This window comes from Empidonax traillii, unplaced genomic scaffold (genome assembly GCF_003031625.1).
Source record: "Empidonax traillii isolate 1590-97213 ecotype Southwest subspecies unplaced genomic scaffold, ASM303162v1 scaffold31:size1920502, whole genome shotgun sequence".
NCBI classification, from domain to species: domain Eukaryota; kingdom Metazoa; phylum Chordata; class Aves; order Passeriformes; family Tyrannidae; genus Empidonax; species Empidonax traillii.
The window spans coordinates 113964-141056 of record NW_020955224.1 but is presented as its reverse complement, the minus strand read 5'-3'; the positions used below and the strand labels follow the sequence as shown (position 1 = coordinate 141056).

General features: G+C 47.3%; 1 protein-coding gene across 1 annotated transcript in view; it reads left to right on the top strand.

Annotated features, from left to right (window-relative positions):
- Positions 1-27093, top strand: part of GALNT14 (polypeptide N-acetylgalactosaminyltransferase 14) — a 96033-nt gene that overhangs the window by 54727 nt on the left and 14213 nt on the right. Inside the window, exons 3-10 of the mRNA XM_027911142.1 lie at positions 2672-2770; positions 11285-11352; positions 13876-13941; positions 16050-16171; positions 20119-20206; positions 20880-20964; positions 22110-22213; positions 26637-26763. Coding sequence (XP_027766943.1) covers positions 2672-2770; positions 11285-11352; positions 13876-13941; positions 16050-16171; positions 20119-20206; positions 20880-20964; positions 22110-22213; positions 26637-26763 — 759 coding nt within the window. The remainder of the gene's footprint in view (positions 1-2671; positions 2771-11284; positions 11353-13875; positions 13942-16049; positions 16172-20118; positions 20207-20879; positions 20965-22109; positions 22214-26636; positions 26764-27093) is intronic.

Sequence of the window (27093 nt, the reverse complement as noted above, 5' to 3'; positions counted from 1 at the left end):
CACAAAACGTTTATCCAGCGACAGCCTGAGGTAGCACAGGCAGCTCTTAGCAGGTTTATTTTCATTATTACAGCAATTTTAGGGCTGCATGCTGCAATTTTCACTTGCAGTGAGGTATTAAATTGAAATTACCCCAGATGTAATTGTCACACAAAATAATTCTGGACATGCTGGATTTAATGCTTTTCCAAGCTGTGGTTTTTATTACCCAAGTAAGTGCCAAAAAAACACTTGTAGTCAACAACTTAAACTGAAATCTGCCTTCTGGGGAGCCAGGATGTTTCACTGCAGTTACACTGGGGGAGGAAGGAAAAAAAAAAAAAAAGGGACCAACTGGAGTAAACTTTGGGAGGGCTCCTGAAAGAATAGCCCAGGGGTAAAATATTGAGCAAGGGCAGAGTCAAGGCTCATAGGAACCACGAAGGAGGGGCGCTGGCAGAGACAGCAGCTCAGCCTAACGCTTTTTGGGTTGGTTTTTGGAGAGGCAAGTCCCAGCTGTGGTGTCACAGAGACAAAACGAGGCAGGGGGTGCTGCCAAGCCCCTGCCTGCTCTGCAGCAGCAGCGCAGTTGTTGGTCCCTTCTTTGGGATGAAACAAGTCTTGTTAAACAGAGGCCAGGGATGGATGGCAGCACCAGTGACCAGGCTCTGGAGGTGCTCATATGAGACATTTCAGCCTTTCCCAGATGCACATTGTCTAGTGAGGCCAATCTGGTGCACAGACATCTGGAGCTGTAAAAGCAAGTTGTTGCACATGAGGAGCCTTTGTCGGGCTGTGGAGGGCTCAGCCAGGGTGCAATATTCCCAGCACTCCCACTGGTGGGTGGTACAGCACGCACATGCTGCTGCTTTATTTATTAGCTCCTTAGCTGTTGTAATAACATAAGTATTGATGACTTTATGTTTTCCCCCCTCTTTCATTCTTTACCAGAAATAGCTTCCCTTGTTTGCTCCACAGAGCCCCGCTGAAAGTGGGTGGAAGGACACGCATCTGGGAATGATGTAAAAATAGCACAGGGAGAGGCAGTTGCCACAGTCTGTCCCTGGAGCTCCACAAAGCAAGCGAGAGCTGAGCCTGAGCATGGCAAAACAGGAGCTGATCAGCCACTTCTTTCTCATCATATCAGTTTGGGAAGGCTCAGCTGGATTTGGTTACTGGATGGTGCATGGGGCTGCAGTGACCCAGAGGAGCAGCTCAGGGCATGACCTGGTGCTGTTTCATAATTCAGAAACCCTCTGTTTTCAGCATCCCTGAGATGTAATTTTGATGAATGAGGGTGTTGTCGAACTTTCTCCTGCATATGGAATAGCTGTGCAACTTTGGCATCCTTTGGGGATGTACCTAGAATTAGAATTAGAATTGGCTTGATTGTGAATTTCTGGCTAAAAGAATGAGAAAACTGGTTTTGGTCAGGTTGAAGCAGGATTTGGAAAACATTTTGAGTGAAACAATGAGAGAAAGCAACAAGTGATTTAGTGTGATCTTGGAAATATTTTGTCCCACTCAAGATACCATTTTTTTCTTATCTTTGGAATTGTTTCACCTGTTGTGCACTCTTTTCTCCTTTAATTTAGTTCATTTTGTAAATAATCGGAAATGCAATTTCAAAATTAAAAGATGGAAAATCTCATAAAAAATAATATCTCAAGCATTTTGGCACTTCACACATGCAACATGCCATGTTCAGTAGCATAAATCAGCAATATCTTGCTGGTTATTCTTACCCACTTTCTCCTCTCCATCCCCAGCTTAATTTTTCCATCTGTTTTTACTTCACCGTGCAGATACTGTGTCCAAGAACTTGGTGGGAGCAAACTAATGGTGGTTGCTCAGTCCTTTTTTCTGATTTATTTGAGGATAGTAGTGGTAGCACCTGGGCAGTGACACAGCAGCAGGTGATTGGCATGTGGATGGGAAGGGACATAATGGCTGTGATGGGGAGCTCCTCAGGTTAGACATGGGTTCCTGCTGCTGTTGCATCATCACAGAGACTGATAAGGACCTGGAAAGAGCATCATAGATGTAAGAGATGTATCTGGATTTTCTGAGCAAGGAATATATTGGTGTCGGTCTATAAAAGCCACAAATGTAATCAGCTAAAGGTCAAAGTAATTACTGAGTCTGTGACATTTCCTCCTGGGAAGGAGGCAGCAGGGGCCGTGGTCACAGTTGTGGGTTTGGAAAGTCTTAAATCCCAATCTTCCCTGTAGTTTGGTTATGCCATTAATGCAGAATGAATAAGGAAACAATCAGTTTAGAAACAAGGACTTGGCTTACCTTGCAACCAGCTGGTGGAAATTGCTGCCTTGGGAGGTTGGGAGTGAGGTGACTTGGAGCTGGAGCTGCAAGGATGCTCTTACCTCTGTTAGTGCCACCAGCTGGGTGGGTGTGATAGTGCTAGCTGGGAAGCATTGGTTAGAGGAACAGGCTGCCCACTGGGTACCTCTGATCTCATCCTTTCCTATTAATGACAGTTAAATTCTTTGCTGCTTTAATCCTCAGTGACTTACTTTGCATTTTCTGGATTCAGACAGAAAAAGACGTACTTATTTATTTGTAATAGTGGCTGGAGGACCATTTACTGATGGATTCTGCTGCCTGTGTAAATCAAGTGAGCTCCCACTTTGAATTCCAGTACTTGAATGGCCTTTTCTTCTTTCTCTTTCCCCAGGTGTACGACTTTGCACTATGGCCAGGACCTCCCACCAACAAGTGTCATCATCACCTTCCACAACGAGGCCAGGTCAACCCTGCTAAGGACAATTCGGAGGTAAGAGCTCTGGTGATCTCGTAAAGAATGGTGAGTGAGCTAGAGGTTTTCAGAAGTAAAGGCAGAATCTGTTTGCACTCACGGCAGCAACGGGACTAGCTGCAGTCTCAAATGATGTCTGGGAGAAATTAGAGTGAAAGCTGGTCTTAGAGAAGTAGCTTTTACAGTGGGATGCTCAGGAAAGTAAGGAGCTGTGCTCCCTTTGCAGGGTCTAGCATGGGAAACTCTTGAGGGAGCATTAGCAGATTAGACAGAGTCTGGGATAAGAGCTTTTATATCCATCTAGGTATCAGAGATCAGCTGTGTTTTCTCCCGGTCCTCTAGGGACAGCTATCACTCCACAGATATTTGCTCTGGTAGTGCTGTTTGAGGCTCTCCAGTGACCCATCGAGTGCCAGAAAGGCTTGCTAATTGAGAAGCCCTGATGGCACACACACAGACTAGATTTTCAAAGACAGTTTCTGTACTCCTGCGGGTACATGGTGGAGCGCTCTGGGCATGTGGCCATTCCTTCATTTGTCAGTTTGTTCTTGGCTGTGTTTTGCTGTAGTGAATAGACTAAAGGCTTCATTTTCACTGCAGGTTTTTGAAATCAGTGTTTAATCCCAATATGTGCCTTGAATCTGCAAGTTCTCTTGTGGGAAGAACTGGTGAGGTGTGCCCACCCCACCTTTGAGAGATCTGTCTCCAGGTCTAGGCTGGTGTGTTTCTCAGCAGCAAGCATGGGTACACTCTGGTCTGTGCCAATAGTAAGTGTGTTGCAGATGCACCTTTACCCACCTTGTAAAGGTTTGTGCCCTGCTGAAAGTCTTGTTTCTTAAACCCTGGCATCCCCAGGGACCCCTTGCCATCATTGGTACTGGTCAGACTGGGTTTGCTGGTTACAGGGAGGCTTCAACCGTTCCCTGTTCACTGTCACATCCTTGCTGAGCTTTTCTCTGAAAACAGCATCCTTCCTCAGGTGAGCACACTCAGGGCCACAAGTGAGTTTGACAGTCCTGAAATTGAATTCCTGCTTTGCTTTATGGTTTCATGCCCAATCCCATCTCCTTCCTTCACACTTAATAATCTGTCACTGCCTTTTCTCTCTAGGATGTGTGGATTTTGGGTGATACTGATGCTTGGTGCTCTGTACCACCTCCTTGATCTTGAACCTTCTCTTTTGTCTTTACAGTGCCTTGCATAAATTTGCCATTCTCCAAAACCAATTGTAACAGAGATGGCAGGTGCAGTCCTCTGGCTCCCACTGAGATATAGGAAGCATTAAGTGCAGAGATGGACTTTAATCTCATTTCTCCTCATAACTCAGCACTGGACTGTCCTGCCAGGTACAATCATGAGTAATGTTGTCACATGAAAAATGTTAGACGCATGATACAGCTCTTATGCCTGGATCCCCTGTATCTGGCTTCACTAGAGAACTGTTCATTGCAGTAATGGCAAGGTTAGAAATACAGATAGAATGAATTTTTCCTTCTTCTAGGTTATTGTCTTCTGAAGTTTCTGATTTCCAGCTGTAAAAAGACTTTCTTCCTTGTTCCTCTTATTTTCTTTGCTCAACTTGATTAGTTGGCTTTACTGCCTTCCTTGCCTGGCTGCGTGTGATTTCCACCTCAGTTTTGCCCATGTGCACTGCTCCTTGTTGCTTATGTGCCCTGGCAATTCCAGCACTCCTGTTTGTCTGGGGAGTTTTTCCTGAATTCTAGGGCTCCTTCTGACCCCCCCTTCTCTTAGGTTGATCTCCAAACAATGCCAGAGCCCTGCGGAGCATTCAACTGAGCTGCACCACAGAGGCAAGCCCGGGAAGTGAGGAACTGAGACAACAGCCTTGGGTCCCATGTCTTCTCTGCCTCCCCCTGGGCTGAGGTCCTGAGCTGATCCTCCTTTTTCTGGTCCCCATGGTTTGGAGGTGGCCTCTTGGCATCAGGGTTTACTGTTTTCCTCCTGGATGCAGTGCACAGGGGCTTGCTTTGATACAACCAATGTTAGGAATACCAGCCCTTGGTGGCAAGTTGTGCTGGTGACATGGCTCCTGCTCTGCTTCTCTCTGGTGGTGATTGTGCACATATTGCCACCTCCCTGCCTCTTTTTGAACCCAGCTGAGAGCACATCTGCCTCGTTAGCCTCTGTAGGTTAATTTGCTGTGCCTACTGACTGCTTGGTTTTTTTCCCCTCTTGCTCAGCAAATACTTAGTTTAATTAGATCTTCCAGATAAGTCCATCCCACAGTGGCTGTAACAACATGGATCATTTTCCATGTCTGTTCAAAGTAACCTCTCTCCTCCTGACAGTGCTTTGTGCCTTTTGGGGCAGTCTGTGGCCAAGTGCTTTGAGTGTAGTGGTGACTAAATTGGCCGCTTGTTCTGCCCTATTCTCCCTAGTACATCTCCATGGTGCACTCTTGGGATAACTCAGGTGGACAGACTGAGAAACAGTTCTGTCTGTGACTGGTGGAAGATTCTGAATTGCAAACCTGGTTTCCTGAGTTCCAGGCTGGATTTTCCAGCCTTGTCACAGAAACAATGTTTTCAGCTAATTGCCATAGCAGGAGCAAGAAGCAGGGCAAAGGCACATTGCTTGGCTTGTCCAAAGCCCTGATGCCATAAGGCACCATCCCTGCAAAGGGGGCACTTCCTATAGGACCCCATGTAAACACAGAGGAGTGGCAGAGGGAAATCCTGGTAAAGGCACCATCTATCAGGGGAGGAAATGACCTCTTGCAGAAGAGACTATGTATGTGATGAGCAGGAAGGATTTTGCTGTTCCTGTGATTTTCCTGGGTGCTTGAGAGCTTTCATGTTTCCTGAGTGCTGAGGCTGAGCTGTGTGGCAGGCTCAGTGTGTTTCATGTGGCCCTTGGTAGGGATGTGAGTGCTCTGACCTGTGAAGCAGAGGCAGCAACACGTGGCCTCCACAGCCACCCCTTACACAAGTCACGCTGTGAGTGTTTGGGACCGTTCGTTTATGAACATTTTGCGTTGTCAGAGCTATTGGGAAAAGCTAGTGGACTGTGTTGAATAATGAATTCATTTAAAAGTTTCATGATCTTTGACCATTTGCCAGCTGGAAGTAAAGCAGGGGGGGAAAAAAAAGGCCAAGTTAATCGAATGCCCAAATCTCTGCAAATGGTGTAGTCAGCATTTATAAGTGCATGTGGCTCAACTATGCTTGTGAATACATACAGCTGCCCAGGTAGTAGGGGATGGCTGTCATGAGAAAGACGAATAGAAAAGGGGAGAAGAGGCCAGAAAGGAGGAGATGGTGAATAGCAAAGCAGCTCTTGAGATTTTTTAATATTTTTTAAACTGTGCAGATGGGAGAAAGTACCATTGGGTTGTTTCAACCACTCACTTTTCGAATGACCTTGAACAAGTTTCTTAATCCTCTCTGGTTTGGCTTCATGTATTTCAAGCTCCAAGGTTCAGTACCTTAAAGATGGTGAGAGTCTCCAACAGTACAGGGATGGGACCATGTAAGTAAACCCGACGTGGGAAGGCAGCAGCAAGGGAAAAAACAAGCAGTACAGAGGCATTTAAAATTAACACAAAACAAGCAATTTCTTCTTTCCTGTCTTTCCATCCTATGCTATCCCGCATTTAACAAGGGAATCTCAATCCTGTTGTGTGGGTGACCTGCCGGGCAGAGAGTGAGACAGTCCCGTTTACTCTGCTGAGTGGTTTTTATTTATTTATTCTTCAAACTTGCAGCTGGGGAGCTCAGAGGAGGAATATGGAAACTTTAATTATTTACCTCTGGCTGACAAACCAAAACACGTCCTTTGGCAAAAGTCCTGATGCAAGTGCTGTGAATACCGCATCAAATGTTTAGGTCATTAATTAGCGGGGAGAATATCCTGCCTTTCATTTCCCGGTGCTTATAAGTAAGAGAAGTGATGTCCTGGACAGCCAGCACCTCACACCTTCCTCTCATGCCACTAACTTGTCTGCATCCAGACACGTCCAAGACAGGGAGGTGACAAAGCCGCGCACCTCCTTGCTTCGGCAGCGTTGGCACCATATAGAGTCTGTGCCATAACTGAAATGAGCCTGATTAGAGAAGCAAAAACAAGCCAGGTGTTGCACAGACACTGTATAATTAGCACTTTGTGCTGACTATTTTTTCATTTCTTCTTTTTTTTTTTTCCTGCTTTTTGCTTAAACCCTGGGCTTTTTTTTTTTTTTTTCTTAATTTGCTAATCATCTCTCGTGGTGACTGAGTACACAGCCCTCCATTCGCTTTTACCTTTTGATGTTAACATAAGAGAACCCTTGAATTTCAAAGAGCTTGGTGGGTATTTGAAAGAATAAAATGCGAAAGCCGCAGTGTAATCAAAGCTCATTATGGTTATTCTTGGTGTGATGTCTCTCTTCCTACGTAATTAGCCATTTGGGGTTGTTGAAGCAGCTCATTTTGACGGGCATTTTCTCTCCGCACTCGTGGTCTGATTTCGATAATTGTGACCCTTAGCCCTTTGCACACTTTATTGTACTTCCAGAGGTGGTTTTTTTTTTCCCCCACCAAGTCCAAATATGTTGCCATGGAGAGAATTAAGGGGTTCATGAGTTCTGGAGAATCAGTGTCCACAGTCATCTCTCCAAAGCAAGTGATATTCTGGGTGGTGACTGAAAATATACTGACTTTTGATCAGAAGGTCTAAACTCCTCCAGGCAAACATTTTCCATATCTTATATGTCAGGGTGACTTTTGCACTGGTATTTATTTGGAGTTGAAATTGCTGGATCCAGTGCCTACCTCCAGGTGGGTGGAAAGGGATCCCAACAAATTGTTGAGGAGGATGGAAGAAGGACCTTAACAATGAAAATTTAAGGTGAAATTCTCCATGGCTAAATCTGCATAAGGTCTGCTAAATCCTTTGAAACAAAGAAAATTTCAGCATCGACTTTTCAAGATAATTCAGCAGCAAATCTGGTCTTAATGGATTGAGTAAATAAATGTAAGCACTTTCTGGACTAAAAGCATGAGTTTTCATTTCGATGGCAACAACAGGACTTGTGGCAATTTAAGGGAGAAAATGTTGTGATCTCTGTCTCAACAGAATATAAAAGCTGTTTCGTTTGTTAAAATGTGCCCATCAATGCAGTATATACCTACCTATGTTTGATTTCAGGGAAAGAAATCTATAAATAACAGAGGGACTTCAAAGCACTACAATATTGTCTTCTGATTTTACCCATATAAAAGAGGGAAAAAAGCCGTGCACAGACATAAAGAAAAGAAAGTATTAAAAAAAAAAATCAAAGCCAAGCGGAGGCAAAAGTAATAGAAAAGCCGGCTTTGAATTTTCAGAAGTGCTTTTATAGTCTGTCTGAAAAAAAAAATTCCCATAATGTCGAAAATGTGCAGGATTTGGTGTCTCTGTTTCCCATCCTCCCCAAGGAGTGCCGCAGGAGGGGTGTTTATAGTCTTCTGTGTTTCCAACATCGTGTGCATTATCGTGTGATTAATAGAGCACAGGAAGAAAATGTGTTGGAGTTGTGGATGTGGCTCTGCTGGAAAGCCAGCGTGCTTGCTCTTGGCTGAATTGGGAAGTGGGCTATGGTTGTGGTCTTGCAGCCTTTGGATCTCTTTGTTCCTGCATCAAGGGGCCTTTAGCTTATCAGCAGTTTTTGGGCTTGCTGGGGTCTGTGCACAGACTTGTAAGGGCAATAATGAGCTCAAAGTGTGCTGAAATCAGTAGACATCAGGTCTCTTAGAGCCAGCCTTTGGACCACCCTCACCAGGGTCAGTTGTTTACTGATGTTTTGGAAAAGTGTCATGTGGTAAGGGAGTCCCACAAGAGATTTGACGGGATAGGGCTGTGATGATACAGGGTGAGAAGATGCTGTGTCACCCGCACTGGTGTCTGTCATTAACCCCATGGAAGGATGAGGGTTTATGGAGCCAGAGCAGCTCATGGAGATGTCCTTTCCTTGTAGGTCAGCGTTCTGGCTAAATTTTCCCTCTCCCTCTGGTCAGTGCTCCACATCCCAGAGATGGCCATTGCTGGCATTCAGGGGACATGTTCCATGACCTACGGTGTGGCACGTCCAGGCACAAGAGTTGGCGGCCAGTTCCTTAACCTGGGAACAGAAGGAGCAGCAGAACAGGGGTGGGGCTACACACCTTCCCAACCCAGCGCCATGGGAATTCTCATGCTGAATTTCCTTCTGTAAGAGCTGCCTTTGGGGAAATTCCTCCAAAGGCACCGAGTACCACTTAGAGCCCAGGCCTGAGTCTACACAGCCTAGTGCCACAGTTTTGGTTGAATTATTCTGGCTGGTACCAGCAGAAGCAAGGCTCGTACCCTTTGTGTCTGTCTTCCTGTAGAGTTAAGCCCTGCATTGCACTTCTGGCAGACGAATCCGTAGGGGAGACTAGGCAGAGGCAGGATTTGAATGTTCAAGTTGCCCGCTGCCTCCTCCCCTCCCGCTCTCCGTGGGTTATTTATTTATTTTGCTGGCTTTTTTACAAGCCTGCTTCTTTCCTGCAGGTTTCACCGAGTTAGGTTTCCAGGCAATCAGCGCTTGTTAAATATTCCACTGAGCGTGATATTGCTCTCCTGTCTCTCTCTGCTGACGCTCGGCTGCGGTAATTTGCTGAACTCAGCTCTCGCGTGTGGGGATTTTTAAAAAATAACAAACCTATTAATAATAATAATAATTAAAAAACACTTGACAGGTGGAAACAGCACATCTAAATTGTTCTGTGTGCCCCAGTGGGAGGAGGGGCGCTTAGCCACTTTTTCCTAGTACTCCATGCAGGCTCTGGGTGTTGGTGAGGCGGTGTTGTCTAACTCTGCTTGGTACAAGCCATAGTGATGTCAGGGGGGCCACAGCTGCCGTTGCTGGGGGGGACAGCATCTTCCTTTGCCTCCTCGCTCCAACATTAACAGGCAAGGCAACTGAAGTGGGGGAAAATAATGGGGTTTTTTTAAGATCCTGAAACTGGAAGAGTTTGTGTTTCCAGGGAGAGTCATACTTGGAAGTGATTTTTGAGGACATCCAGAAGGGTGGTGCCAGGCTTGCCCACTCCAGTCTGATATGAAACCTCCTTTTTTCAGGATTTCTGCTGGGGGAAAAGAACCCCCAAACCAACATACAGGGAGCATCCATTATATATGGAAGAAATCCTTTGCTGTGAGGGTGGTGAGGCACTGGCACAGAGAATTTGTAGATGTCCATTTACTGGAGGTGTTCAAGACCAGATTCGATGGAGCATCGAGTACTCTGGTCTAGTGGAAGGCATCCCTTCCCATGACAGTCAGGTTGGGACTACATGATCTTTAAGGTCCCTTCCAAACCAAACCATTCTGTTATTCTGTGATTTTATTTCAAGCATCTGCCTTGGGATGTCCTGTACACCTTCCAACAAAATCCAGCTCAGTTCTCTGGNTTTTTTTTTTTTTTTTTTTTTTTTTTTTTTTTTTTTTTTTTTTTTTTTTTGAGGACTTTTGGGAGCCTGAGAGACTGGGAAAACCTGTTGATGAGAATCTGCAGGGATCAGGGGCTTTAAGGTTGTTAGCTAGTCAGGTGACTGCCCTCTTATGCCAGTGGGAAATTTGAAGGTCTGAAATTTGGGGGGATTTTAAATCCTGTGTGAAAAACGAACCACGCTCGGGATGAAGACAAAGAAGTATAAATGATGGAAAAGCCTGAACAACCTAACTGGCATTATCAAAGCCCAAGCTGAGCACTTAGGAGACCTTTGGGATGTCCTGGGGTTTCTGCTTCAAGAAATCAGCCTTGACCCTTTGCTGGGGCAGGATTTTAAGCTTGTGTAATTCTGCAAACCTCTGCGCTGTGATAGAAAGAGAAAGAACAGGTCTAGGCTTTTTAATAATAATAATAATACTAAAAAAAACCCCTTGGTGGTATAATTAAGGGAAGATTGTAGCTTTTAGCCATGTTTCACAGGAATGGAGCTGTGAACCGCATCCTCCAGCCTCTCTCTTTCATTAACTAGGTGCGCTCCAACCCTGCTCTTATCCTCTCGGCAGCCTCTCAAACACAATCAGCTCATGGATAAAAACAGGAGTTGTCCTGCCGCAGCTGTGAGCTGTGTAAGGATGGGTTTGAGCTGGGTAATTTTCTCTGTGTTGGCCCTGCTGTTGCTGGACACCATATCATTAGCCCCAGAGGAGGTGTTGGGGTGACAGCAGCTTTGCTGTAAGCCCAACTAGGAATCTCGGTGCAATGTGCGTGTTGCTGAAAAGCCAGTTTTTCATGGTGTTCTGCTTTTGCTCACAAGGGTGATAAGGGTGAATCTGAGGCATTTCCCAGGAATACTGAGTGCTTGGCTCTTAGATCAGGCTACAGGGAACTGATAGACAGACACTGTAGATTACTGGGGGGTGGTGGGGAGTGGTTTCTGGGCCTTATCTGGTATACCCTTTCTGGAAATCCAAGCCTGGTTTTCTGTGCTTTGGCAGAGATCAGTTCCTAGGCTTTTCCACTCCGTTTGCTGGGTTGTTAATTTGGTCAAGCACTGTCATGGATTTTCTCTTTTCATCCTTTAGCGTGCTGAACCGCACCCCAGTGCACCTCGTCCAGGAAATCATACTAGTGGATGACTACAGTGATGATCGTAAGTGACCCTTTCTGTGTTAAAAGCAGGAGGCTAAACTGAAGGAGCCTGTGAGAGACTGGGATGCACACAGAGATGGGAGAGAGTTTGCTGAAGTGGAAGGAAATTCAAACCTGTGTAGCTGGGGAGAGCAAACCCTGCTGGGCCAGGTTTGCATCGCCACGTGGAGAATTCAAATTCCAAATGATCAAATCTCTTTTCATGACAATCATACAAGAGAAGCACACGGCAAATCCTTTTTGTGCCCAGTAGACATGAGTCCAGTCCTTACATGGTTGTATCCTACCACAGCCATGGTGTGTCTGATCAGACTCTCAGCTGCAGCCAGGAGCAATTCTGCATTGATACCACTGGAAATGCAGGGGATAATGACAGTCAGACCCTTTGGACCTGTCTATATGTTCTGCATACCATTATGGAGATGGTCAGCAACTCTTGATTTTTTTTTTTTTCACCTGAGGATTCCCTGTGTGGGTTTCCCATTTCTGAGATGCACCATAAATAGCATTGTGCACCACACATCCTGCCCACATCCTCCTGCTGTTCTTTCAGTTAACAGCATGACTCAAGTTAAATCGATAGGTCTGATCTCCAGTAGAAGGTAGCTGAAGCCCCTGGGACTCCCAGGGAACCTCCCCAGCTAAAGACCTTGCCCAGTGCGAAGCGCAAGTTGAAGATCCAGGGGCTGAGAGTAAGTGCTCAAAAATCCTGTCTCAGGCATAAAAAGGATGATAAACTGTCTGAGTGGTCTGTGACACTTACATTTGAAGGAGCTGCAAAATGTAGTGGTTTACTAGGAAGCCTGAAAACAAAGCCAGACAGGCTTTTGAAAACATGAATCTAGGCTTTGCTCTTGGATGTTATAAATAGGCTCTGCCTCAGTGAGCATTAGGGACAGATTTCACACGAGACCCACTTCTTGGCATTGACACCTCCCTGGGAAGTTGCTGAAGCTAGGGGAAGGTGATTACGGTGAGCTTTGGAGTAGCTCTAGCACACGGGGTGGGCAGACTAGACAAGCCTGTGGTGGGGAAAAGGAGCAGGTGCAAGGACTTGAGCTATGCTGGAGTACAGCAGAGCAGGATTTTTGAAGGGTAGAGGAAATAAATGCCAGGTATTTGGCTAAATAAACAAAGCACTTGCCTTCCTACAAGCATGCCAAGAGCCATGAGCCATGGAGAACTAGCAGGGCTGGGTTTAAGCTCATCCCAGGGCACCAAAGGGGAGCGTGTTTCCTGCGCAGCTTAGAGCAGCCCCTCAGCTACTCAGCACTTCTCAGCTCTCTGACATCTTCTTTCCTGTGATAGTCTGAGCCTGCTGGCATCTGCTCTGCATGCATTTACATAAAATGCATGTATTTGCATAATACACTATACACACATGGTCAGTTTTTTCCCTGCAACCCACCCCAAACAATTAGTGCTTTTATCTCATGCCCAATTGTCTCTCATTTCTCACCTCTCTCTGCCTGCTGGCCTTGTTATTCAGTGGGATGCAGTTTTTCTGCATGTGAATTCCCGCTATTCTCAGCAGAATTCCACTGTAGGTCCGTAGCCAAGCCCTGCCACTTCTGCTCCCCTGTCTCAGCTCTGTCCCCGAATTGCTCAGGGTATGGGTACAGTGATGTCTCTTTACCAGCAAAGATTGCTGGAGGAGATGAAAGTGCTCGGAGGTGGGTGCAGGTGCAGGGGCTGAGCAGAGGGGATGGGGCACATGTGTGTGTGTGTGTGTGTGTGTTTATAGCACCAAGGAAAAGGAGGCAGAGCTGTGAGAGGCATGAAGGGGTTGTGGAGGTCACAACATGAGGGTGCAGAGATAGAGGGGACTGTGATGGGTGCATCTGCCTGCAGACCCAGCTCTGGCCCTGCTCTGACATCCTCCACTTTGCTGGGAAAAATCCAAGTGAAGATGGATGCTGGTGCTGCAGGCAGCACCAGGGCAAGAGCAGTGGCAGTGACTGTGTGTGGAATTGCAGGACCTCCCTAGCTCAGGTGTAGGTGGCTGTCAGGCCTTTCTGCCCTGTAAAGCTGCTACCCAGGGCATGAGGAGCCCCCAACTTGCTCCCCAGGACTCTATTTGACCATCCCTTTCTCCTCACTGAAGCCTCCAGGCCACCACCGGAAGCTCCTACCCTGCCAACCAGACACACATCAAACAGCTTGTGTGTTGCTTTGCAGCTTCCAAAAATAGTAATTTGCATTACTGTGCAAAAAGTCAGATTCTGACCCCAACCACAGCTCTTCTGTGCTGATTTTAGAGCATAACTCAGCTGCTCTCAGTGTCAATCTACTGAATTTACACTAGTTTCATGAAAACTGCTGCTCTGCCAGTCAGAATTTATGCTGCATGAGCTGAGGGGTAAGAGTGTTGTGACCCAGCAGTGCTATCACCCTAACAAGCCATCGACCAGTCCAGGACAGGGTCCTCTCCATGCTCCCAGTCTCTCCTAGGATTCCCCATTTCTGCTGCTGGAGCCCCCCTGAGGGCTGAGGGTGACATGTCCTCCCTTTTGTGTTTCCCAAGCTGATGACTGCCGCTTGCTGGGCCAGCTCCCCAAGGTGAAGTGCTTGCGGAATGGACGGCGAGAAGGTAAGAGCTCCCTGCCACAACCCAGGTGGGATACCCAGATTCTGGGAGGTGTGAGAGCGATGGAGTCAGGGGACACCTCCATGGAGTGGCCGACAAGGAGGTCAGTGGCTCCTGGGGACAGAGGGGCCATGATAAAAGGGGATGTGATAAAGGGCTGGGATTTGAAATGGATCTCCCCTCTCTTGCTGAAAAAGATGGGACTATTAAGATATCCAGTGAGGCTCAGCTGTAGCTTATTAGCCAGAAAATTAGAACAGGCAAAACAAAGCCCCGGGTCTTATTTGTAAAGATGTTTGCACTAATGAAAGAGAGGAGATCTACTCCTGCTGCTTCTGTGGGATTTTTTTTTTTTTAATAATTAATTATATTTGAAAGATTAAGAAGGGCTATATGGAGGATGAATGTATGTCTGGGCTGCTGCTGGCAACCTTTTGAGACATTTTCCAGCTCCCTATAGCCTGCATGTGTGCTTTCAAATTCTGCCTTGCAGTATTAGGAGAACAAAACCCTAAGTTTTTTCATGCTGCAAATCAAAGGTGTGAGTCCAAGCGGGTGTTGGGTTGAGGAGACTGAGGAGTGGAGATTCATTGTGGTTTCTTTCTGCAGATGGTTTCAGCTCTGCAGATATGGTGACAGGGTGGCATCAAATCTCATGGGTGTAAGAGACTTACCTGCTTTGGCAGGAGAGTAAGGGAGGTCTCCACAGACCCTCACCTCCTTCTCACCTTTCTGTCCTGTGTGATGGAGGTGCACATGTGCTTATCTCCAGCACGTAGACCCACAGGTATTAGTGCTCTATAAATCAGTCAGAATGTGGAAAGCCAGCCTTACCTTGCTTAATACATTGCTAACCCAGGACCTACATTGCTTAATACATCACCTAAGTTGTATTCCTCAGGGCCTGCTGGGATTTGGGGAGATTTAGGGTTGGTGCAGAACACACACCTGCCCAAGAGATCTTTGGAGTTGTAGAGAGAGATACAGTGACAACCTGTATTGTAGGAAATGACCTTGGCAATTGCTGGATTGTTCCAGACTTTGTTCTCCCGTCCCTCTCCCTCCTGCTCAGAGGCTGTTCCTTGACCCTGTTCCTCTAGGGAATTTTAATATGAAAGTTGGTGAGCTTCTGCATGGACCTGATGTGTGACTGCTCCCTGAAACCCATCTATCTCTCTTTATCTGTCTCTATGTCCCCTCATATTGCCACTGTTTCTCCTGCATAAAGAAGCTCTGCTTTCCTTGAGTCACCTGCATCCCCTCGTTTGCCAACAGACCATCTCCTTTCTTGTGCTGCAGTTCACTTGAGCATCAACTACATGCAGGAGGAATGTTGAAAAGCTTTTTAACTCCTGCATAAAGAGGAACAGATCATCTTTAAGAGCAATGATTTTGCTGAAGAGTCTAGTGTGAAATCCATGTGTGCAGCTGCCTTTCATGACCTCCTTCTTTTTTCATTTTTCTCTCTTACAAACACATACAGCAATCCACTCCCATCTCCAAAGGATTCTAAATTCACCATCAGGGCCCTGATGAGCCAAGTGGGCTTCTTAGTACCTTGAAAACCAACTCTGTTTCCTTGGTAGAAAATTTGTTCCCATTGAGCTGCAGATTTGCAAGTGCCCCCAGGGTGGGAGAGAGATCTGGGGGTCACTGGGACACAGAAAGGGGCACAGCAGGGGAAAGTTCACAGTCTAAGAAAAACTTAGTTCTGGCATGAGGTGATCCTGCCCTCAGCTCCCCTGGTGCTTTCCCCACTGCCTTACCTCTGTATTAGATTTATTACCTGAAGGGGGTCATGAAAGCTTTTGAGTCATGTTTTGCCTCGGAATGTGACAGCAGAATTAATTGTGCAAATTAAGGATTGGCATAAATGGCATAAATCATATATCTTGGTGGAGCCATTTATTTGCTTTGGGGACCTTAGGAAGTGGTTAGCTTACCTTGCAGCATCAGGATGGAGGCAATGAACTCGGGCTGTGTTTCATCTGAATGAGGTTCAGGCAGGTCAAAACCCAGGGAATGCATGAGTGCAGGAGAACATGCTGGAGGAGCCTGGGGGTGCTACCCAACCATCTGGACAGCAGCTGACGTGGTGTGTCCCTGAATAGGTCTGATCCGGTCCCGAATCCGAGGGGCAGATGTGGCAAAAGCAGGTGTCCTGACCTTTCTGGACAGTCACTGTGAGGTGAATAAGGACTGGCTGCTCCCTCTGCTGCAGAGGATCAAAGAGGTGAGTGTTCCTGAGAGACCAGGATCACCCTCAGGGGTTGTATCAGTGATGTCCACCTCCTCTTCCCTTTTGATGGGCGTGACCATCCACCCATAACCAACTGCATCCGAGGCATCCGAGTAAGGAAGTGATGAACTTTTGGGGTACAAAGTGGCCTTTTCTGGTCTTCCTCCACCCAACAGCCAGATGAGGTGTCTCTGTGACTGGGAGAGCATGTGGGTGGGTGGGACAAGGTGTCTCCTAGGGCAGTGGGACTCTTAACTAGGAAGCGCAGGTTGAGTGGTGAAAGGGGAATACGTGGGCAGTGCTCCAGCAGAGTTTTTAATTAGGCTCATGTAAAATGCTCAGTGATGATGATTTAAGGGAGTGACGGCTCCTTGAATAGGGGCCGAATTTAATTTCATGCAAATTAAGCTCTAATAAATTGATTTAATAGGATTTAAATTCTGCTGATTTCGGAGCAGACAATGACATTCGCCTTTTGCCGGCGGCGACTCTCTCGCCAGACGTGCACACGGAGGTTTCCCGGTGCCTTGGCACTCCAGTCAGGGGAAACTCTGTGCTGGTGACCTGCTGACGCCAAGGTGCAGGGGATGAAGCCTTCAGCTTCAGCACGGATGCATGATCCTTTGCCTTCTCCATGCCTTGTTCCTTCACCCTTGTTACACCTCTGGCTTCTCATTGCTAGCGTTAATTACTCAGTGATTTTAAAATTACTGAACTCCATTGATATAAGGGCATCTGAGGGGCAAGGGAAAGCTGAGGTACTGGGTCATGGAGAAACCTGCCTGGCTGGTGTTCACGGTGCCCCTCATCCAAGGCATCCTGCTTTTCACACCTCTGTATGTGATAGCTGTTCTGGGCTGTCTGTCCCTCTGCAGTAGGAGAGGGCTGTTGGTGCTGCTGGACTGAGTCCTTCTCCAGTTGGAAGTCAGGCGATCTATAAGCTTGCACTGCTGCTCGTGCTGCCCTCACCTTGCCCACTATCTTGCAGTCTCAGGCAGCAAGGGAGACATACTACAAAGAGTGTTGAGGGACTTGCAAAGCAAGGGGAGTCCCACTTGCTTGCTTTTTAACTGCTCATAGGAGCTGCAGGGTATGGGCAGAGTTCTTGGTTTCCTTCTTCCCAGGCCCACCCTACCCATCCTTTCCATCAGGGTAAAAATATTGATCAGTGAAGTGTATGAAATGTTACTGCTGCCACCTTCAGGCTGTACGCAAGAGATGGGTTCCCTGTCCAACCGCTCTGTGAGGATCAGCCACCTAGGAAGAGCACTTTCTCCCTCTGCTACTCCTAGGAACAGTCTGTTTTGAGCTAATGTGATTTAAGTTCTAAGCAAATGGGTGCTGAGCGCCTCAAAGCACACCTGGTCACTTTTGCCACCACCAGCCACTCACCCCTGCACATCACTTCCCTTGTTTTCTCAGCCAGAGGCAGCTGTTCCTGCAGTTTCCATGGCAGAAACACCAGGGCCCACATGTGCCACCATGCATCCATGTGAAAGTGCCCCTCAAGCTTTACATCAAGCTTTCCCAGCAGCCGATGGTATCCCCCTGAGTCTGACACTCACTTGTGGGTGTGGGTAGCACATACCCAGCACATGGATTTGGAAACAAGCAGGAAAAGCAAGTGATGGGATGTGGGGGAATGATGGGGAGTCTGGGGGGTCTCAGACCTGTGTCTGGGAGGGTGTATGTGCCAGGGAGTGACAACGATGGTCGGTGTCTTGCACCACCTTGTTTGCAAATGCATGACTGAGAGTACATGGGCTCTTGTTTTTAACTTATGGAACAAATATCTCTAAAGCTATTAATGGTGCATTTCAACTGAATAACTTTTCTAAAAATGTAATTATGCAGCCTGAGGTATTTTTACAGTATGACTCAACTGGATTTGCAAATGGCACTGGGATAAACCAGTGAATGGTGACGCCCCCTACTTCCAGCTCAAATACCTCTCCAGTCTGGTGATCTCTTGGGAAGGGGAATGCACATGAGGGACAGCTTGGCCCTCTTTCCTTGCTTGATCCTGCTGTGGGGCCAGAGGAACAAATGTGGCCCTTTTTGTTGACCATTACAAGGTCATGATGTAGAGACCGGGAGACAAGCTGCAGCCAAAGTCCTTCTCTAAGGCTGAAATGTACTTATTACCTTGAGGACCATTTTCAGAGTTTTTTGCTGTTCCATACAATTTCGATCCATACGTTCATATGTTTGAGAAGTGAATAGGAGAAATGAATTCTCAGGTATGTGAAAGAGGATTGAAGGTTTGAGTGTTGTTAACATTAACATGCCCTGCCATGGGTGGGTATCAAAAAAACAGAGATGAAACTGCCTACAATAAGATTGGTGCTCAACCTTAAATAAATCATAGCAACAACGCTGTGCTCTTGAGCATGCCGTGCTTTTCTTTTGAGGGTCAGACAGACCTTGACGAAAGCTGAGTAAATATAAATGTTCTGAGGACGTGGCAGGGAAAGTGAGGCAGGGAGAAGACAGCACTGCTCAAGGGTAGCGTTATGCAGTAATGCACTCAGCCCAGGTGTGAAGGGGATTTTCTTACAAGAAGTTGTGCTGTGCAATGAGTAGCAGTGGGATTGAAATTGGGGATGAGTGTCAGCTAACTAGAAGTGCTCACCAGTAAGATGCTTGAGGGGCAAGTTTTAAATGAGTGTATATAATCCTTTCCCTGTAGTGTACAGCACACAAAGCAGATGCTTTGCTTAAAACCTTTCCCCTACCCTCAGGCAACTGAAGGATGCTTTGCTATACTGGGCTGTGGCAGCTTGGGGGGCACTGTGCAGCAGCCACTGTGGGTTTGACGGGTTTGAAAGGCTCATCGTGCTTGGATGTGTCTTGAGTTTCTCCATGCAATACATAGACACAGCAGACCTTGCCCTTTCAGTGAGATGTTTGACTCACAGAAAATGATGGTAAGACCCCTGACTTGACCTTGTTATGGAAATACCAAGTATTTGTCATGCTCGGTTGGAAAATCAGCTCTAGTCCAGCTGCCAGCTCATGGCCTTTGGTTGCTTCTTGCTACAGCTGCATTTGAATACTCCTTTGTCAGGACTAATTTCTAAAACAAAGTCTTTTCCCAATGAGAGAGCAAGCCCGTGTGTGCTCAGATCCTTTCCTTTGTATGGCTGTGAAAAACAATTTGATCTAGTGAGGGTAAAACCTTGAAGTTTGAGCTATAATTGGAGTTTGGGATTTTCGAAAAGAAAAAGGGAGATAAGAGACCAGTCAAAGCTGTCAGTGTCTCTTCCTCCTGTAGATATTTTTGTTCATAACTGTTTGTATAATCTCTTTGCCCATAACAAGATGTTAATTAAATCACCACCAACTATTTTAAATAAATCAGGTCTTCTTTTTTTAACCCTTTCACACCTTTGGCAAAACTCTTAACTGTATTGCCATAGTTTGTGCATTTTAAAAAATACCTGTATTTGAGCTGTGTTTTTCCTCTGTCATTTCAATTGCCTGTTTGTCACTTGGTTTCTGAAATCTGGCTAAAAGGGAGGTGAAAGGGGAATACATTGGTGAATTTGCAAAAGGCAGAAGGAACTTTGCATCCAGCCCTCCAGCTTGTGGAGGGCAAGACTGCGGGTGAAGCCCAAACTGGTGGGAGATGCCAGCTCAGCAGCCCAGCAGCACACAGCCGTCTTTCCCAGGACAGACAGTGCCTGTCTTTCCAGCCTCTCTTGCTGACATGTGCCTGGCTCGCAGCAGTACCTCTGCCACTTGGTGCTGCAGCCATTAATTCCTTGGTTGAATTGATGTGATGGCTGAGGAGGAGAAGGAGGAGGCAGTGATGGGCACTGATCCCTGACAAACCTGAATGACACCAACGTTTCCAGCCACCTGATGTCTGCAGCAGTTTGGAGAATCCCTCGACCAGTTTGAGTGGTGTCATCTGAAGTCATATGTCTCCTGCTTTCCAGGATCCCACCCGAGTGGTCAGCCCCGTTATTGACATCATCAACTTGGACACTTTTGCTTATGTGGCAGCATCCTCAGACCTGAGAGGAGGTAAGTCCCAGAGTCGTGCGTGCCCTGTTGGTGTCCATCCACGGTGTGAGCATGCACTGGCCTGAGGAGATGGTGGCTTTGCACCACACCTCTGGCTTCTGGTGCCTCATAAAAAAGGCGCATTAGTGCTGTTCAGTGCTCCCTGCTGGCTGTTTCCTGGCTATTCTAGAGGCAGGTGAGCGTGGCGTGAGGAATGGTGTTTGCTGCAGTGGATAAGGCAGTCAGGCGGGAAAGAAGGGTCATGTCAAAGCCACCCTGGGCAGCACTGAAAGTGACAGGAGGAGATGGGGAATGTCTAGGCAATAAATGAAGGGTGCAACTGTAGCACTTATTAGTATGCCTGTGCTATTTGTAGCATGCAGTATCCATCAGAGCGTGTATCTGTGTGCACAAGGGGACTAAATAAGGTTTCAGCAGCAGCTTTAATTCTGATTTTTCCTGCCTTTGGAATGCTTTACTTTGCAATTGTAATGCAATGTGTTGTTTCTTGTTCATATGTAGTAGTAAAATATGTTAGTGATTGGACTGTTCTCCCAAAAGCTGCATCTCTGTGGCTTAAGTCATTTGAAAGTGGAGAAAGCGCTTCATCAAACACAGCTTCTGCATCCTGCATTGCCTCCCAATTCATACCAATTTCTAATGTCCCCATGGCACTTCTCTACTTTGCTTTCAGGTTTTGACTGGAGTTTGCATTTCAAATGGGAGCAGCTTTCCCCGGAGCAGAAAGCCAAAAGACTTGATCCCACCGAACCCATTAAGTAAGTCAAGAAGGGGTAGAAGGCACCTGTGGGGCAGGACAGACTTTCTTCTCTGACCTCATGTGTGTCCCCATGCACCATAGCAGTGTGGTGCTTCTTCCAGGACAGCTCTGAACTTCTAAAACCTATAGCAAGCTTCTGGCTAGCCTGGGTTTTGCAGTACAGGTTCACCCCCAGCACTGAAGCCTGAGAGTGCCACAAAGGTAGAAGGGATATATTTATGGTTATTGGTGTTTTGGTAGTGCTAAGGAATGGGGTTAGGGAAAAAGCCCAGTGCTGTAGACTACTGCTTCTCTCAGCTCAGATGTCACTTGGCCCACGTGATAAAAACACAGTGTCTAGGCCAGCCTTTCCAGATCAGTGCTGCTCATCTGGACCTCAGTGAAGACTCCTCAGAAATGGGGGGTGCAGGAGAGAGAGCAAAACTGAAGAGGAGAGATGCCATCTGTCCTCATGCCGTGGGATGGAGGGAGTTCTTCACTCTGCTGAAAATCTCTCCTGGCAGCAAGCCTGATGCTGGTGTCTGCAGTCCCATCCATGAAGCGCTGGGGTGTGAGGCATGGAGGAGACTTGTGCCAGGAAACAGCGATTCTCCTCAAGCTGTCTTCTGGGTCTGCCCTCCCCTCCTCCATGGACCTTCTCTGTGCAGTTTTCTTAGCTAATCCAAAGTCTGAAAAATAATCCTGTTTTGAAATAAAGATCACACAGCTAGTGACGGCTTTTAAAAAGCCCTTCTGAATTGGCTCTGCCTTCCTCTCCCCAGTGGAATAGTGCTCTTAATAGGCTGGCTCCAGGCAAAAAGCCAGTCTGAGTGAATAACCCCCCCAAGTGCTAAGTGCATTTTGGATGCTGAAGCCTACAATCAGGGCTGTGAACTTTGGACTTGTAGGAGTTGTACTAACGGGTGCATTAGCCAGTCATTAAGTGCCAGGCAATTTATGATTGACAGCAAAATACCAAGGCAGCAGAAAGAAAGGCTCAGATGCATTTTGAAGTATATTGTCCGGTTTTTTTTGGTGAGAAGAAAGTACATAGGTCATGTCCCAGTGATGGAAAAGGAGGCAAAGGGGAAGGGCAGCTTCTGTGAATCCGGGTGCTAAGGCAGTGTTTGAAAGTGTGTCCTCTCTTCCTTACCCCTTCTGCAGGACACCCATCATTGCTGGAGGGCTGTTTGTGATCGACAAAGCCTGGTTCAACCACCTGGGGAAATATGACAGTGCCATGGACATCTGGGGTGGGGAGAACTTTGGTGAGTCGTTCTTGTTCCTTCTGTGCCTTGCTGTTGGTTTCTCTTTCTGAGCCATACCAGATGGACACAAGGTCATTTTGGACTTTGCTTTCAATGCTCTGGATGGTTTCCCTCACTTACATTCATAGGTTGTGTTCTCAGCAGTGTAAGGGATCCAACAACCATATTGTTGGTGGGAATGATGGGAGGTGAGCAATTGTTGGGACTCAGGACTGCCTGTCTTCCATGTTGCTTTGATGTTCTGTAGGTAAATACCCTAAACCACAGAGTTTTCAGCTTTGATGTTACCCTTATATTCTTTCCTGATCTTATTTTCCCCTTAATAAAGCAAAGATGTGTCTTATTCCATTGCCAACAGCATTTCAAAACTGTGAACTGAGGCCTCAGTGCCTCCTTGAATTTGCAGAGTAACTGGAACAGTAGCTACCTCAGCATGCTACAAACAGGTGGCAAAGTAACACGACTGCTTATCCATTCCTGTGTCACTGACTGGCTGAATGCTGCAAGGCTCTCACTTTTCCTGCACCAAAAAGAATGGGTTAAGAGCTGACCTAAATTCAGTCACTTCTGCCCCTTATCACGGAACAGGATGGACATTAGGAAATCTCCTGCATGCAAACTTGAGAGGGCACATGAAAGAGGTAACAGCCTGTCCCTTGTCCTCCTTGTCAGGCGGAGCTGGATCAGTTTCGGCTGTTCTCTCTTTGAAGCTGTAGCTGTATGCAGGAAAGAAGAGGGAGGCATTCGATGTCAGTGAGACACATCAGAACCTGGCTTTAATAGCTTGCACCCCTGGGGAGTATGGCTAGCCAGGAAGGAAGGATCTTGTGTCTTAACACATACAGCAATGCTGTCAGTCATCCAAGGGAACAGATGCTGCCACCTTGCAGTAATCCATTCACTGCCTGGCACTGTTGTTTGCTTCATGTGCCTTTTCCCCCTAGATATATTTCATTCAGTTATATCTTGTTGTGCAGTAGGATCTCATTCCTTCATGCTTTCTCTCTGTGGGTGGGTATCTTGCCACCAGACTGACCCAGAGCGTCTGAGTGGGGTGGCTCTGAGGAAATCAAAGAGGGGAGTGACAGCCCTCCTGCCTCCCCCGCTGAATCAATAGCCCAAACAAAGAAGGGAACTAGACAGGAAGAGAGGTGAAGAAGGACTGTCACGCTGTGTCTGAGCTGCTGTCGCTGCTTGTCATTCGCCTCTGACAGCAGCCAGCCCAAGCTGCTCCTGGGAGATGAACAGTGACAGGACAGCCTGCTCTCAGGGGAAGCTCCATCCTGGTAGCTTGTCCAATGGCCTGCAATGGCAGGCACTGTGCTCCTTACATGTGGTTATGGCCCATCTTACAGAACAGAGCACAAGGTTTCCCTTACTGGTGCTATGCCCCAGAAGGCTGGTTCCAGCTGAACGTACAACTGGCCGTGCTGCAGGGTGTGCCAGGACATTGGTGTGACAAAGGAAAGCCAGGCAGGTTAACTTTGCAACAAAGTGCAGTTCTGCGTAGTAGCAGGGCAGATCCTCTCTTACCCGTCGCCCTGAGAGCAGAAGTGTGCCCGGCTCACAGCTGCATCTCCTGCAGGCACAGCGGTCAAGGGCAGTGTGTCCCATCCCTCCTTTGCACATAAGCAAGGGCAGCTGAGACCCTCCCGGGCCCAGTCAGTTCTGGGCAGGTGATGGAGAGCAGGAGCTGACTAAGCAGCTTCTCATTTTGGGCACTTCCAGTGAACCATGCTTTTCCTGGTAGCTTAGTCCTGAGGGGATGCAGGGCTCCGGTCCTGAGAAGCATCACTGCTGCTTTTAATGTTATTGACTGTGCAACTAGAGGGGGCTGGAGACTTTGGGCAAAACAAAAAGGAATCTCTTTGTGTTGGAAGGAAGACATTGTAGGTGTTTTGCTTCTTAAATGTACTTAATTCCCTCTAGGTGAGTAATGACAGAAAGGATTTGCAGGCCAGCAAGAAATGCTAAAGATATTTTGCCAAGTGAAGGCCAAATCCAGCGCACCCCAATGCGTACTTCCCACATCTCTCCTGGGAGTTGCTTGGAGGGGCCACTTGCACTGGCAACATCTCTTGAGGGTCAAGTGATGCACACTGTCATTTCCTGTTCCCCTGGTTCCTCTGAGTTGACCCTGTGCCAGGCTTTAGATGGTGCCTCAGTTTACCTTCCCTTGAGGCACTTAGCTCTTGGCTGCCTGTCTGGAGACCTTGTGTGTTAGCTGCCATGAATGACTCCCTGGGTCACCCCTACTGGAGGAAACCTGTGCTTTAATAGTTTCTGCTGGGCCTAGAGCAGGGTCTACAGGCTAAAACTAGTCTGAAGCAGGGAACTCAGAGTCCTTACCTTCTCCTGCCTCCCCAGCACTGTGTCCTTAGTCCAGTTTGCAGTGCACAGAAATCACGTCTTCATTAGGCTTTAAATTAAGACCAGGGGAGGACTGAGTGGTGCTAGTCTTTGCCTTGTAACACTTCATGGAGCTACTCTTCTCCCAGGCTGAGCAGAAGGACCAGAGGAGGGGAAGGCATGATGGAGTAGCCATGTTGTGGTCCAATCCACAGCTGCTCGTCTGGTTATTCCCTTTTACTGGGCACCCTTCTAATTTACACGACAGCACCGGCAGAGTGGCCAGTGCCGTGACACACGGACAAATGAGAGCAACAGCCATATGCAAGGGGAACTGAGCACAGCAGCTTAGAGTGGCCATATCCTGCCGTAATCTCATTTCCCTGCAGCTGTGATTAAGGTTGCTCCCAATACAGCACCAGGGCATGACATAAAGGCGCGTTTTATTGACCTGTTAATACCCAGCACCGGGGAAAGTGGTGAGGCTCCAGCTGCTGTTGCAGCTCTTGCATGTAAACACAGCAGTGAAAGGAAGGGCAGGGAATTCCTTGAAAGAAATACTCCTACCTGCTGTGCTTTCCCACCTCTGCCATTGTTTGCCCCTGCTCTCAGGGCCAGCTGTTAGGGATGGGATCAAGCCTTGAATTTTGGGCCCGCGCACCAAGGCTTTGCAGCTGTGCCAGCCTCCCATTTCCATCAGCTCAGGAGCAGACGGGTGTGTTGGGAGTGGGATGGGAGCAACACGAACCTGGCTTCCACCTCTGCAGCAGCATGCAGCTTGGCGCTGAGCCGTGTCTGCTGAGAAGGCTTTGGAGGTCCAGGCTCCAGTCCGCCTTTGCTCCCTGAAACTGTGAGTTGTTTTTGGAGGGATGGCAGCTTTGTGGGCCAGCAGTACCTGCTCTTGGAAGAGGAGGAGGCCTGTCCACATTGCCCGATTGGCCTGCCTGCCACAGGTGCTTGTCTTGCTAGCATCCGACCTGGGGACAAGTCATCCTTGTGTTGGCATATGTGAGGGGACTGCTGGGAGCACAAGCTGGCAAAGATGATGGGTGTCCTCCTGGCTTAATTCTGTAGTTAAGTGTGGGGGGGGGTGTGTGAAAATGAATTATAAGTTTTGGAGTAGATACATGCTACCTATAGCTCTATACTGTCAACAGATGATAAAATAGGATTCAAAGAGCCACAGAAGCCTTTTAATTTTAATTTCTTTTATTTCTTTTCCATGCTTGTTCTGTCTGAGCGTGACTTCCTGATAATAGAGCTGCAGATTCATAGCTTCATAAACATTAGGGCCAGATGGGCCCATTAGATCAGCCATTCTGTTCACCTGTCCTACCTCATCCAGCTCGCTGCCAAGAGCTCTCTAACTAACTGTGCCACGGGCTCACTTTCTTTGAGAAGGGCCCCATGGGCCAGCCAGTGAGTGGCTTGGAGTGACTGGTAGTCATTTCCCCTACTGACAGCTTATCTAGACTTTTGAGATAATCCCTCCCACCACTGACCTTTGCTTGTGTGAGGATGTGTGCCATATTGGACCACAACATTGGCACCAATGGCCCAGAGTGCCTGGGCAGGGTAAACTCTAGTCCATTTTGGGACAGGCGATGGATGCACAGCTCTCTGTTGAGTTTGCAGAATCAATGCTGGATTCATAAAGAAAATGATGGTTAAAGTCATTAATAAAGAGAATTCATAGCCTCTCGTGGTGAACTTGACAGCCCTTTGGAGGGAAGTGACTCTGAAATAGGCAGTGCAGAAGTAATTAGGGGAGCACAAAACTGGCAAGATGATTCTGCAATGTAAGCGGGGCTGCATGAAAAGGGACCTGCTTACTGTCTCATGCTTGCCATTGTGATAGCACCTGCTGTGCTAGAGGCAGGTTTCAAGTGCACTGACTTCAAACAGCTTTCAAGAAGCTTTGAAATGCACTTTTAAGGCAGTTGTGCCTAGGAGAGCCCCTCTGGTAATTGATTTACCCCAGTTTAATGTGGCAGGGGATGAAGTGAGAGCTAACACTAGGATCCAGACTGCTCTAGGACAAAAAGACAAAATGCTGAAGCTGCTTCTCTTGTAGAAATCTCTTTCCGTGTGTGGATGTGTGGAGGGAGCCTGGAAATCATCCCCTGCAGCCGCGTTGGTCATGTCTTCCGGAAGAAACATCCATATGTCTTTCCAGAGGGAAATGCCAATACATACATTAAGTAAGTGGCTCTGTTTTTTTTGTGAAACAGAATGAGGAGCTGCCTTGTAGGGAGTGGGGAGAAGAGAAGACATGGAGGAAAGTTTGTTTAGAAAACTCTGAGTTATCCTTGGGTAGGAGTTTCCTCAGCCAAAGAACATGTGTTTTGATACAACTGTCCCACAGGATTTCTACAGTGTCGAGAAAATGACAAAAGTAGGACATTTATATGGTACCTCTTCATCAGCACGGAAATGGAGGAGTGGCCCCAGCGCATCCCTGACCACTAGGCACTAGAACAGCAAATGGTTTACACCTTGAGGTCATCAGAACACATTTATAATTACCTGAA